This window comes from Nicotiana tomentosiformis, chromosome 5 (assembly GCF_000390325.3).
Source record: "Nicotiana tomentosiformis chromosome 5, ASM39032v3, whole genome shotgun sequence".
NCBI classification, from domain to species: Eukaryota; Viridiplantae; Streptophyta; class Magnoliopsida; order Solanales; family Solanaceae; genus Nicotiana; species Nicotiana tomentosiformis.
The window spans coordinates 26,694,317-26,706,843 of NC_090816.1; the positions used below are offsets into that span (position 1 = coordinate 26,694,317).

General features: G+C 38.8%; 1 protein-coding gene across 4 annotated transcripts in view; it reads right to left on the bottom strand.

The window, feature by feature from the left end:
* Window positions 1-12,527, bottom strand: part of LOC104116861 (protein transport protein SEC24 C-like) — a 31,299-nt gene that overhangs the window by 15,590 nt on the left and 3,182 nt on the right. For all 4 annotated transcript variants that reach the window (XM_070174755.1, XM_070174752.1, XM_070174753.1 and 1 more), the window contains 6 exons: window positions 4,811-5,041; window positions 4,498-4,572; window positions 4,229-4,327; window positions 3,221-3,332; window positions 1,732-1,859; window positions 795-914 (listed from right to left, as the gene is read on the bottom strand). In XM_070174755.1, the coding sequence (XP_070030856.1) occupies window positions 795-914; window positions 1,732-1,859; window positions 3,221-3,332; window positions 4,229-4,327; window positions 4,498-4,572; window positions 4,811-5,011 (735 nt within the window). In that variant the 5' untranslated portion in view covers window positions 5,012-5,041. The remainder of the gene's footprint in view (window positions 1-794; window positions 915-1,731; window positions 1,860-3,220; window positions 3,333-4,228; window positions 4,328-4,497; window positions 4,573-4,810; window positions 5,042-12,527) is intronic.

A 12,527-nucleotide genomic window follows, 5' to 3' on the forward strand; every position in this document is an offset into this window, starting at 1 on the left:
CCATCAGTTCCTTCTGGTTTGAAACTCTGAAGACGTGGGGGAAGGAGACCCTCAGAGTATCCTCTCCACACCACCTATGATGATTCCAAAAGCTGATTCTCCTTCCATCTCCCACCCTGTAAGTGATATTGCCACTGAATGCTTCCCAATTCTTCATGATACTCCTCCACATGCCACACCCGAAAGGTGTTGTGATCGCCTTGGTCCTCCAACCCCTCCCGTTGAATCATACTTTTCTACTATGACCTCCCTCCATAGAGCATGCTCTTCTACCCCGAATCTCCACAGCCACTTTCCCATTAAAGCTCTGTTAAATACCCTAAAATCTTTCACTCCAAGTCCACCCCACTTCTTTGGGGAAGTGACTGTCTGTCAATTCACTAGATGAAACTTTCTAGTTCCATCCGCCGCATCCCACAGAAAGTTCCTTTGTGAAACACCTCTCCCTCATAGAAACGCACTCAATGCAGACCTCAATTACACATTCTGCCCAATAAATCGAGGTTCACCACACCATATCATAAAGGACTTAAGACAAACTTGAATTTCCTCAAGTCAAAAAGCTCAGAAACCGATATCAACATCTCAAAGGATAGAACAGAAAAACTAGTAGCTTGTACATGTTTATATTAACACTGAACTTCCAGCCACTTCAACAAATTTAATATGATAATGAAGTTGTTTCAAAAGGATTTCCACTCAAAAAGACAGGAACACATATCCTAATCTGTCCTTAATGTAAAGACATTGTCAATTAATGAACTAAATAACCAATAATAAACCAACAGACTTACAGGAAGATCAGAAATAACTTGGCTTATTGCACTGCAAGCAGCTGCAGTTGCACCAGTTTGTATGGCATTCATGGAGACATCAATAAGGAAGAAATATACAGCAGGCATCGGATCGCGCAGCTGAAACAAAATTTCCAAGTTATCACTTGAAAAATCAAAAACATTAACAGCCTATATCAAGGAAAATCACTGCACCAAGAACAAGAAGTGCATCCATAATTGTAAGCTGATTGAAAAACCATAAACAAAGAGTAGTCTTGAGCTAAAAGCATGATTGATTGTCTATCAATAAACATCTCAGTCAAAATAGAATTAAACGTGTTCAACCCATCACCACAACCACCAATCCCTTTTGCTGTCCACAGATCTTGCATCTCGGACCAGCAACTTGACAAATCAGCCACAATGTAGTATATCCCTTTGCCTTGTCCCTACCTTCCTCTTTTCTCTCTTCACATAATTATTTGCATTAGTTTAAATCTTAGTAAGTATTACTTAAAAGAATTATTAGAGCAGAACTGTTTCCTCCTCAAGCCTATTGAAGAAGATAAGAAGTTCAAGATGACTATCGATATAAAACTCCGTTCCTCTTAAATAGGTTAAACTAGCAATAGAACAGCACATACATACTAATGAACTACTGATGAAAAACCATACGTTAGCAAACATTTCCAATGGATATAAGCACTAGGTGACGTGCAAACTTCCCTAAATATCAAAACAAATCTAGATAGCAGTTGAAAGCTCTTTGCTCTCTTAAGTGAATGATAACCCTTTGCTTGGTGTTCATTTTAAAGACGGTTCTACTTCAATAAACTCATCCAACCATGCCACTAATCAAGGTGTGCAAGCTTGGAATGTAAATTTCAAATGACTCTACATCAATAAACTTATCCAATCATACCACCATATCAAAATCCAACAAAAGGTCACCAACCGTATATTCCTTAGTAGCTACAAATTCAACAGTTCCTCGGCATAGTTCTGGCCTTTCATCAGCATCTCTACGCCTGCCATCTGGACCTAAGTTGCAGTGATAATCACGTGGAGTTTCATTGGTATATCCTGCAAAAAAGATGTGAAGCATATGGAAAATTAAAAACTTCACAATTTCATTCAAACTTCAATATTGGGAATTGGTAAGAATTTTCATGTTCAGATTCTGTCTTAATTTTATCAGTTGCAGCTATTAGTGTGTTTCTTATCTTTTAGGATTCATTGCACTATGAAAAGCACAATGCCAGTTTTTAATCATGAAATTCTATGGTTTCCTGCTATATTGGAGTCATACTTATCTAAAAGGAAAAGTGAGTTTGGAAATAAGATGCATCTTGCACTGTTAATTGAGTGGAAGCAAGAGAAACTCACTAGAAACCCAAAACAGGAGGCATTTAAGAGTTTTTCTTTTTCTTTAGTTGTAACCGTACTAGGAAATACACTTTTGATTCAAGAGTTTGGAGAAATTATGTCCAACTTTTATTGTCCTCTTGATTAAGCTTTTGTCATTTCTACTGCTTTATGCAGCCTTGCTGTGGTATTCCAAGAGAAGTTTAGGTGGATTTCTTAGACATCTTCCTTATCACTGTTCTCCAGTTCTCTGCAGCTGAATTGCTCATTCTTTATCTAAGGGTAGACCATGTCCAGCCTCTGTTCCCACCAGTCCTTGAAATCCAATTTTTCCTTCTACCACTACATCACTTTTCCTATATGGCTGTTATGCCACTACATCATAGCAACAATACAGGGAATCAGCCATTGTGATGTTCAGGGTACGGTAATACTGTTCACCCAGCCCAGAATAATACTTTAATAACTCGCACTAATACAGGCAATCAGCCCATTATGTTTTGCGCCAATCCAACCACCAAATAATCCTCAAACATCAAACCAGCTGTTGAATCTATAAACTTCTGCTGCCAATTTATAACCAAAAAATGTTTTCCAGAGAATGAGATCGTCAAATGTATGCTTAAGTACTTAACACTAGAATCAATCTTCTAATACAAGACAAGTGCCCAAAAAGTTCCTCCTTGGTATGACTACTGCAGTGGGACTCATTAATATGCCTCAAGTGTGTCAACAAAGTACATTATATTTCAGGATACTTTACTCTCTTTTGTCTCGTGAAATGCAAAGAATGATGATTCACGTGAGGTCAGTTGATAAAGAAGAATGTTCTTTAGAAAGCTAATTTATTAATAAGTCTAATTCGAGCAGAACTTAGGACAAGAAAATTCTTGTTTCAATGTTTGCCGTTTCATATCCTATATTTCTTACATGTTGTCATGCACACATGTCAGACTCGTATCCTTGTCCGAGTCTGTGTCCACGCCCCCTAGGACAAGGATACGAGTCTGACTAAGTTTATCAATAAGCATGCTCTGAACTCCAAGTATTAAGTTTGGCAGAAAAGAATTTATTCATACCACACAAGTTACAAGTGAAACGTCTTCCCTGATCAATGAACTTCACAAAAGGATTTATGTAGCCTTTGCAACGAAAGCAACGAACAGGACCACTTTCCCCAAAATCAACAACCTATCAAACAATGCAACATGTCATGTGAGAAGAAAGTAAAGACACCAACACAAGTATTTTCTCACTTAACGTAAGCAACGAGAACCCAATAACAGCTGTTTTCCTCCTAATGGTCACAATAAGGAGTAGCCATAAACCAAAATATGTAAGAAGCATACAAAATTCAGTTGATACTTCACACAATTCCATAAGGTCTACCTGCTACTCAATTTTATCCCTGTTATAGTCACAAAAAGAACATGGGAAAAAGCATCCCACTAGCACCTAGGAGGATTTTCATTGACACAATATATGAAATATATCATAAAGCTAGTCAAGTATGCCAACCAAAACCAAAGAGATCAAACTAATCATCCACCAAACTAGCATCATCCACAAATTTCACTACCATCTCATATAAGCAAAAACTTGCACTAAAAGGTGTTTCTTTAGTTCCAGCAATGTTACAGACTAGTTAATTGTCATGTTAACTGTCTTATTTCAGCTCTCCTCTCTCTTTCTGTGATATATGAGCATTTCCCTAGCCTTCTTCCCACCGCCAATAGATCTCTTTTAACTCTTTGACTAACTACAGTTCTTTGCCCGTATAGCATAAGATGCATCTTTAGTCCCACCACCTGCTTCAAGCAATTTCTTCCCGCCTAATAGCACTAAACACTAGGGCTGACATATCAAATGCAACAACTAATGTTGAATAACTAATTAACTCTTTCAACACATGTTAATGTTCTTTTAGCATGGATGGATGGCTCTGATCAACATAGAAGGAACTTGAAAACTTACATATGAGACTCAAATATCGAGGAAATAATATGCTAGAAGCCTAACAAAAGGAAACAAGATAAATATGAAATGTCTGGCAAGAAAAATGTTCACAAGGAGAAAGGGTGAATTACTTCAATGGGCTCTTCACACGGATGAGGAAGAGCAAAAGGTTGGACCAACAAAGCCAACTGCATTGCAGAGGTCGTCAAAAGGTCAACGGTGCATGGAATCTGTTGAACAAACAACAAGGACCAATCATCTACTATCAGTTCCCATGGTCAGAATTTTTTGGTCAACAAGCATGCACTTCCCAAGGAACAAGAGAAGGTATAAATACACAAAATCCATTAGATGGAATGGTAATGTACAGATACACAAAAATATAGTGAAGATGATGCACCTGATTAATAGTACACCTCATGTACCGTGGGCTGCAATTTCCAGTATCCCTAACGATGTAGTCACTGGTGGCAGGCTTCAAGAGAGACGGGAAATAGAAGGACATTAGAAAAAGAATAAGGAAAAGAAACTTCAATTGATATGAACCTTGGCTTCTTTTTTCTTATAGTAAATTTATATGAACCTTTACAATACACTAGGATTATTATTTACGGAAAAGCACAGCTCATAAGGCAATAAACACAATCCCTGGAAACCGTAAACAATACTTTGAAGCAAAACAATTTATTTCCTGCAACTAAGATATAATTTACCGGAGGGGGGTTGGCTTGGTTGCCTTGACGAGTTGCGTGCAGGATTACTGCAGAATTTGGAATTGGGCGCGGAACTTGATCGGAATCAATGTTTGATTGCCCAGTTAATGCAGATCCAGCATAACCCATAGAAGGAGTTATTGCAGTCTCTGCTTGATTTGAAAGTGGCGGCATCATCCCAAACATCCTAGGTGGTTGCATTGAAGCAGGTACAGCAGAAGGTGGAGCCACCTATAAAACCGGTAAATTCATCATAAATACGTCATATGAAGTGGAAATATAGTACAAGAAGCATACAAAAAGCAGGACCAAGTTCAAAAGGCATACTTGAATCTACTTGATCCAATAACTTAGTCATCATGGTTGTAGGATTTCATTAGGAACAAGGAAGAAAAGTACTTTTAAAAGCACCATGTTTATAGATGTTGCTTTTTTTTTTGGCAGAAGATCAGTATGCCACTTCCAATTGCATACAGGACAGGTTGATTTTTTTATTCTTTATAGCATCACTTTTCTCTCTCTACAAACTTAAGCATTTAGATGAAATGATCACACACTTCAAAATGATACCAAAGCAGGAAGAGGTCCTAAGTTCAAGTATCACTCACAGCCACCCAATTAAGCAAAAGAATTTCCATGTACTTGGCCCATTGAAAAGAATCAGGACAATACGTGAGGGGTAGTGTTGACCACATAATTAAGTAGATAATGTTGGGATTTTAAGCTTGTGTAGCTTAAAGAGGGTGAATGAAAAATAGAGGGAAAAATGAAATATTTGAGTTTCCCTCCTTGACAAAGGGACATTGTCCCATATTGGAGGAAGAAAAGGCTTTTGATGGGTATATATATAATTGCTCTTCTTCTAGCTCTTAAAGAGTTAAGAAGAAGGCAAGCCTCGCGCCGTCGTCGTCGTCGTCGCTCGCTCGGCTTCGGCTTCGGATCGATCGATTGATTAATCTTTTTGGACAAAATTCCTTTCAATTATTTAATTAATTAATTAAATAATTAACGAAAAATTCAATCCGGAATAACCCATAACCCGCAACCCGGTCCGGTCAGGCCCGTTTTCTTTCCCGAATTATTTTAAATCCATTAGGGTGTTAGTGGCACTAGCGGCCGTGTATTGTCTTGAAATCCATCAAATGGATGTTAAAACAGTTTTCTTAAATGGAGAATTAGAGGAAGAGATTTACATGGAACAACCTGAGGGTTTTGTGGTTCCTAGTAAAGAAAAGAAAGTGTGCAAACTTGTTAAGTCGCTTTATGGACTTAAACAAGCACCCAAACAATGGCATGCCAAATTTGAGGGTTTAAAATCAATGAGTGCGACAAATGTGTTTACATTAAAAACACTCCAAGTCATGAAGTCATTGTTTGTTTATATGTTGATGACATGTTGATAATGAGCAAAAACATGGCAGATATAAATGCTACTAAGCGCATGTTGGCTAGCAAATTCGATATGAAAGACTTAGGAGTTGCTGATGTGATCTTAGGAATCAGAATTCACAAGACTCCACAAGGTCTAGCATTATCACAGTCTCACTATATTGAAAAGGTACTTGACAAGTTCAAGTATTTGGATTTCAAAATTGCCAAGACTCCAATTGACGTGAGTTATGCACTTCAAAAGAATGAAGGTGAAAGTGACTCACAACTGGACTATGCAAGAGTATTGGGAAGTTTGATGTATATCATGAATTGTACGCGACCAAATATAGCATGTGTTATTAGTAAACTGAGTCGGTTTACAAGTAATCCCAATCACATACAATGGATGGCAATGAAACGAGTTTTGGGGCATCTCAAACATACCCAAAATTACGCTTTGCATTATAACAAATATCCTTCCGTGATCGAGGGATATAGTGATGCAAATTGGATCACTGGATCATCTGAAGTTAAATCCACGAGTGGATATGTTTTCACAATTGGGGGTGGAGCAGTGTCTTGGAAATCATCCAAACAAACATGCATCGCCCGTTCTACAATGGAATCTGAATTCATAGCTTTAGATAAGGCTGGTGAAGAAGCTGAATGGCTCCGGAATTTCTTGGAAGATATTCCATTTTGGCCCAAACCTTTGGCACTTATTTGTATACATTGTGATAGTCAAGCGGCAATAGGCAGGGCAGAGAGCGTTATGTATAACGGAAAATCCCGTCATATACGACGGAGACACAATACCGTTAGACAACTACTCTCTAGTGGTGTTATCACAATTGACTACGTAAAGTCAAGAGATAACGTATCGGATCCACTTACAAAAGGCCTATCTAGAGAGGCAGTTGAAAGATCATCAAAGGGAATGGGGTTAAGGTCTAGGACAAGTCATCATGGCGGTAACTCTACCTAGCAGACTGGAGATCCCACGAGCTAGGTTCAAAGAGATCAAACAAAGTTATGAATGACGGTTGAACATTGTCAAATAACTCAACCCATTCTCGTGATGAAGACAATGTTCAGAAATCGAGGTAAAGCATTAAGGCTTTTTGATGAGTCAACAAAGCTTAAAGGTTTTTTTAATGATTTGCTAAGTCTGGCAGAAAATGACCAGATAGTGTGTCTATAGGATTACACGTTTAGAAATCACCTATGTAAGTGTGAAGTGTAAGCCGCTTCAAAGGGAATGAAAGTAAAGGCCCATTTTCTAAGCACTCATGAAACCAGGCGGTGTTCATGGCTGAAACGAACACAGCCGTGAGAACCATAGATGGTTAAGGATTGATTGTGTGACTTATGTTGTCTAGGTATACAACAAAGCTCGACGGTTCAAAGATATCAAATCTACCGATTGACCGAGTATATCCGATATAAGTTCACTACGGAAAGTTCAAAGGGAAACCTAATTATCCAGATGCAATTAAGTCTTGCATGTAAAACACACACGCGTCCGTGCATTCCTTTATTTTTTAGCCATTCCCCATTCATGTGGGGGATTGTTGGGATTTTAAGCTTGTGTAGCTTAAAGAGCGTGAATGAGAAATGGAGGAAAAAATGAAATATTTGAGTTTCCCTCCTTGGCAAAGGGACATTGTCCCATATTGGAGGAAGAAAAGGCTTTTGATGGGTATATATATAATTGCTCTTCTTCTAACTCTTAAAGAGTTAAGAAGAAGGCAAGCCTCGCGCCGTCGTCGTCGCTCACTCGGCTCGGCTTCGGCTTCGGCTTCGGCTTCAGATTCACATTGTCCCATATTGGAGGAAGAAAAGGCTTTTGATGGGTATATATATAATTGCTCTTCTTCTAACTCTTAAAGAGTTAAGAAGAAGGCAAGCCTCGCGCCGTCGTCGTCGCTCACTCGGCTCGGCTTCGGCTTCGGCTTCGGCTTCAGATTCAGATTCGGATTCGGATTCGGATTTGGTGAAAGATCGATTGATTGATTAATCTTTTTGGACAAAATTCCTTTCAATTATTTAATTAATTAATTAAATAATTAACGAAAAATTCAATCCGGAATAAACCATGACCCGCGACCCGATCCGGTCAGGCCGTTTTCTTTCCCGGATTATTTTAAATCCATTTTCCCGCAATATTTCAAATAACCCTGTTCCAACAGCCATGGCTGTTTCTGAAAGGTTGCAAACCTTTTCGGAAACAATGCCAGCAACTCTATAAATAGAGTTTGAATCCCAGAATCTTTCCTTACGAAATTTTCTGAGCTGCTTCTTCTTCTTCTTCTGCACAAAAAATCCAGTGTGTTTTACAGCTTTCGAGTGGCTCGTTGTTCACCGGCGTTTGGTACCAACACTTCGGTGAGTTAAATCGTTCTATCCTGGGAGGATATATTCCAGCACCTCGGGTACTTGAGGGGAATAATTTCCTTAAGGACACACTGTGTATTCAGTGGGCTCGATTTATTCCTATACTGTTTTTTTTTCAGAATTTATTTCGTTAAATAAGTATTACTAACTTTCTGTTTTGTTTATATATTTCAGAAAGTTTAATTGTTTATTACAGCAATACAGAAATATAACAGATAATATGTGCTCTCTAACAGTTTAAGTATTTAGATGTGATTCTCACACACTTCAACATTTCTGAAAATTCAAAAGAAGAAGATCCAACTTTTTCAGTGTTACTCTACACTCTTTTTCATATAAAAGGAATGGCTCAGAGTTACTCTAATCGAAAATAACAAAGGTGAGTTTGGAAGAGAGCATGAATCTCTTTTCCCATAGGAAAGATCTGGGTTGATCAAAGCATACACATCATTCTTTATTCATGGTAATTGATAGCAGAAGACTTGATTAAAGGATTTTGCACGCGACTTGGCGTATATTATGGTCTTGAAGTAAAGATTGACAAGAAGCTTGAGAATTTATAGAGTTTCCTAATTAGATTAGAGGAAATAGTCTTTACTTCTCCCTTGACAAAGCATACTGTTGCTTGTGTATTCTGCCAATTTCTGGCGGACAGTAGAAAACATAGCTAAACATGCTGGTTCTCGCTCTTAACAGGCTAGACACAAACAGAAAAAAGATCTGCCAGCAGTATGCTTCTACCTAAAGGACATCTTCATTCACATGAAATAATAAGGAATTTAACCTACCTATACTGAAGAACAATATTATGAATCTACAAGAATTACAATCACAAACTATAAGCATCAAAAGCCCAAAGGATTTTCCAAAAAAATCGACCCCTATAATGAGAAAGCTTTTGGAGTCAAAGGTTAATGTTGAAATGTCACACCAAGTAGGATACACATTTTTTCATTAGATATAGGTAAAGAGACGGTCAAGGGAGCAGCTACAGGAATTCCAAGAAGCGACTGATCTAAGCATCACCATGCATCAATGAGCAATCTTATGACACTAACTTCACAACACCATAAATGAGTTACATCATCCTGGTAAAGTGAGTGTATAGAAACTATATAGTATATCAAAATTTGAATTATCTTTTATTGAATTTACTCCTATTAAAAATTTGAATTATCTTTTATTGAATTTACTCCTGTTAAAAATTAAGAAAATACTTCCTCAAGCTAGCTTGGAGGCTTGGAGGTTAAAGGGGTCTCAGTAGCCTACATTAGGGTGATTAAGGACATGTATAATGAAGCTAAGACTCGGGTTAGGGCAGCGGGAGGAGACTCGGAACCCTTTCCGGTTAGGATGGGGTTGCACCAGGGATCAGCTCTTAGTCCATTCCTATTTTCCTTGGCGATGAACGCATTGACGAGTCACATTGAAGGCGAGGTACCATTGTGTATGTTATTTGCTGATGACATAGTTTTAATTGACGAGACGCGGGGTGGTGTTAATGAGAGGCCGGAGGTTTGGAGGCAGACCCTAGAGTCTAAGGGTTTCAAGTTGAGCAAGACCAACACGGAATACATGGAGTGCAAGTTCAGCAACGGTACCCAAGAAGGGGATATGGAGGTGAGGCTTGATACTCAAGTCATCCCCAATAGAGGTAGTTTCAAGTATCTTGGATCTATAATACAAGGTAACGGGGAGATTGACGAAGATGTCACACATCATATCGGAGCAGGACGGATGAAGTGGAGGCTCGCTTCCGGTGTCTTGTGTGATAAGAATGTGCCGCTGAGACTTAAAGGTAAGTTCTACAAGGTTGTAGTTAGACCGACTATATTGTATGGAGCAGAGTGTTGGTCGGTCAAGAACTCTCATACCCAGAAACTAAAAGTAGCTGAGATGAGGATGTTGAGGTGGATGTATAGGCATACCCGGTTGGATAATAGTAGGAATGAAATTATTCGAGAAAAGGTGGAAGGGGCCCCTGTGTAGGATAAGATGCAGGAGGCAAGGTTGAGATGGTTTGGGCATGTTAAGAGGAGAAGTATAGAAGCCCCAGCTAGAAGGTGTGAGCGGTTAGCTTCGGTGGGCAGCAGGAGGGGTAGAGGTAGGCCTAAGAAGTCTTGGGGAGCTAAGTTGCTCAGACTCTTCACTTTCAGTGTCGCACCCGTGTCGACACGACGTGGGTGTGGGTGTGGGATCCGTGTCGGATCTGGTCAACTAATTTTGGGTACTTTGACCAAAATATACGGAGAAATTTGGGACAGATACAATGATTTTTGAAAACAAATCAAAAGCTAGGGTGATATGGAAGAAAATGGAATACCTTGTATATATAAATTTCTATGTTAGTCCTTTTTTTTTATCTCCTTCTAAAATTCTACTCTTGTTCAATATTTTCTCCTTCTCGGTATACCTTGTAAGTTTTCCACATAATGTCTCATAATTTAGACATATTTTTATAACTCTATTTTTAAATAATTGAATTATTTCTAGCCGAATCCCCGCACCCGTGTCCGTACCTGGATCCGTACCACCTAATCTTTAAATTTAGATCATGAAGGATCTGACCTCTAGATACGCACCCGTATCGGACACCCGCACCCGAGTCTGAGCAACTTAGTTGGGGAGAGGTTATTAGGCGGGACATGGCGCAGCTGGAGCTGACTGATGACATGGCCCTAGACAGGAGGGTGTGGAGGTCAAAGATTAGGGTAGAAGGTTAGTAGTCGAGCTTTGTCTTACTCAATTCACTAGCATTAGTGTTAGTATGTTATCTTTTATTCATAGATGGCTATTACTACCTAGAGTTTGAATGCATTCTTGGATTCGATCTTATTTCATCTTGCTGTTATTCCTACTTGTTGCAATTACCTTTTCTTTTTCAGTCGTTCTCTAGCCGAGGGTCTATCGGAAACGGCCTCTCTTCCTTTCCAGGGGTAGGGGTAAGGCTGCATACATCTTACCCTCCCCAGACCCCACTCGTGGGAGACTACTGGGTTTTTTGTTGTTGTTGTTCCTCAAGCTAGCAATGTAGCTAATTTGTTTTATAAGGTTATTGGTTTGAAGCACAATTGTCAAGCATAGACAGTGAATGAACATAATAACTCATGATCATCAATGTAAAGTCTCTGGTTATCTCATCTCAAGTTCACAAAGATTATGAAGGTACTTATCTAATGAATGAAACCTTATCTAAAGGGACTTCTAAGCCTTCAACTCAAAATGACTTAATTTCTTCTTCTCTACTTTTCTTCACTTTATGCCCTTTACCTCATGGTAAGGTCTTAAAATTGCTTTCTCCATTTTAAGACCCTACTACTTCAAAAATCAATTTCTTGTCGATACTAACAGCCCAATATGTCACGGGTTTGAGCCGTGGAAGCAGCCACTAATGCTTGCATTAGGTTAGGCTGTTGGGTGCGGTCCCTTCTCCGACCCTGCGTGAACGCAGGATGCTTGTACACCAGGCTGCCCTTTTCCTAACAGCCCAATAGAAGCAAGGTATTGCTAAGTTACTGGTAAACAGCATCAAAAGGCTTCATGATTCTCAACATGATAGATTCTTTCTATCAATTAAGTCAGTGAGAATCTCTTGTATCATTAGGCTTACTGAAGCCTTGAAGCTGTTTCTGCAGCCAGAACCAAGAAGCAGCTAATTTTATGTTTACAGAACTCATTAAACTCATAATTCTCCTGTGACTTACTGATCAAACAAAAAAATGTAAGTGGTGTAGACAACTTATATATATTTTCTGAACTCCCTTGAGCTGTAATCTCTTTGCGATAAATTGTTGACTTTTACTAGTGTGAATAATGGAGCAATAAGTATCTCATAACTTGTTATTCACATCTGTCTCTTAAGTTTCATATGTCATGCTACTACACTTGGCAAATAAACTAGCTATAAATTCTCTGTTACCATGGATGTAAACTATATTGTATTTTTCCTTAA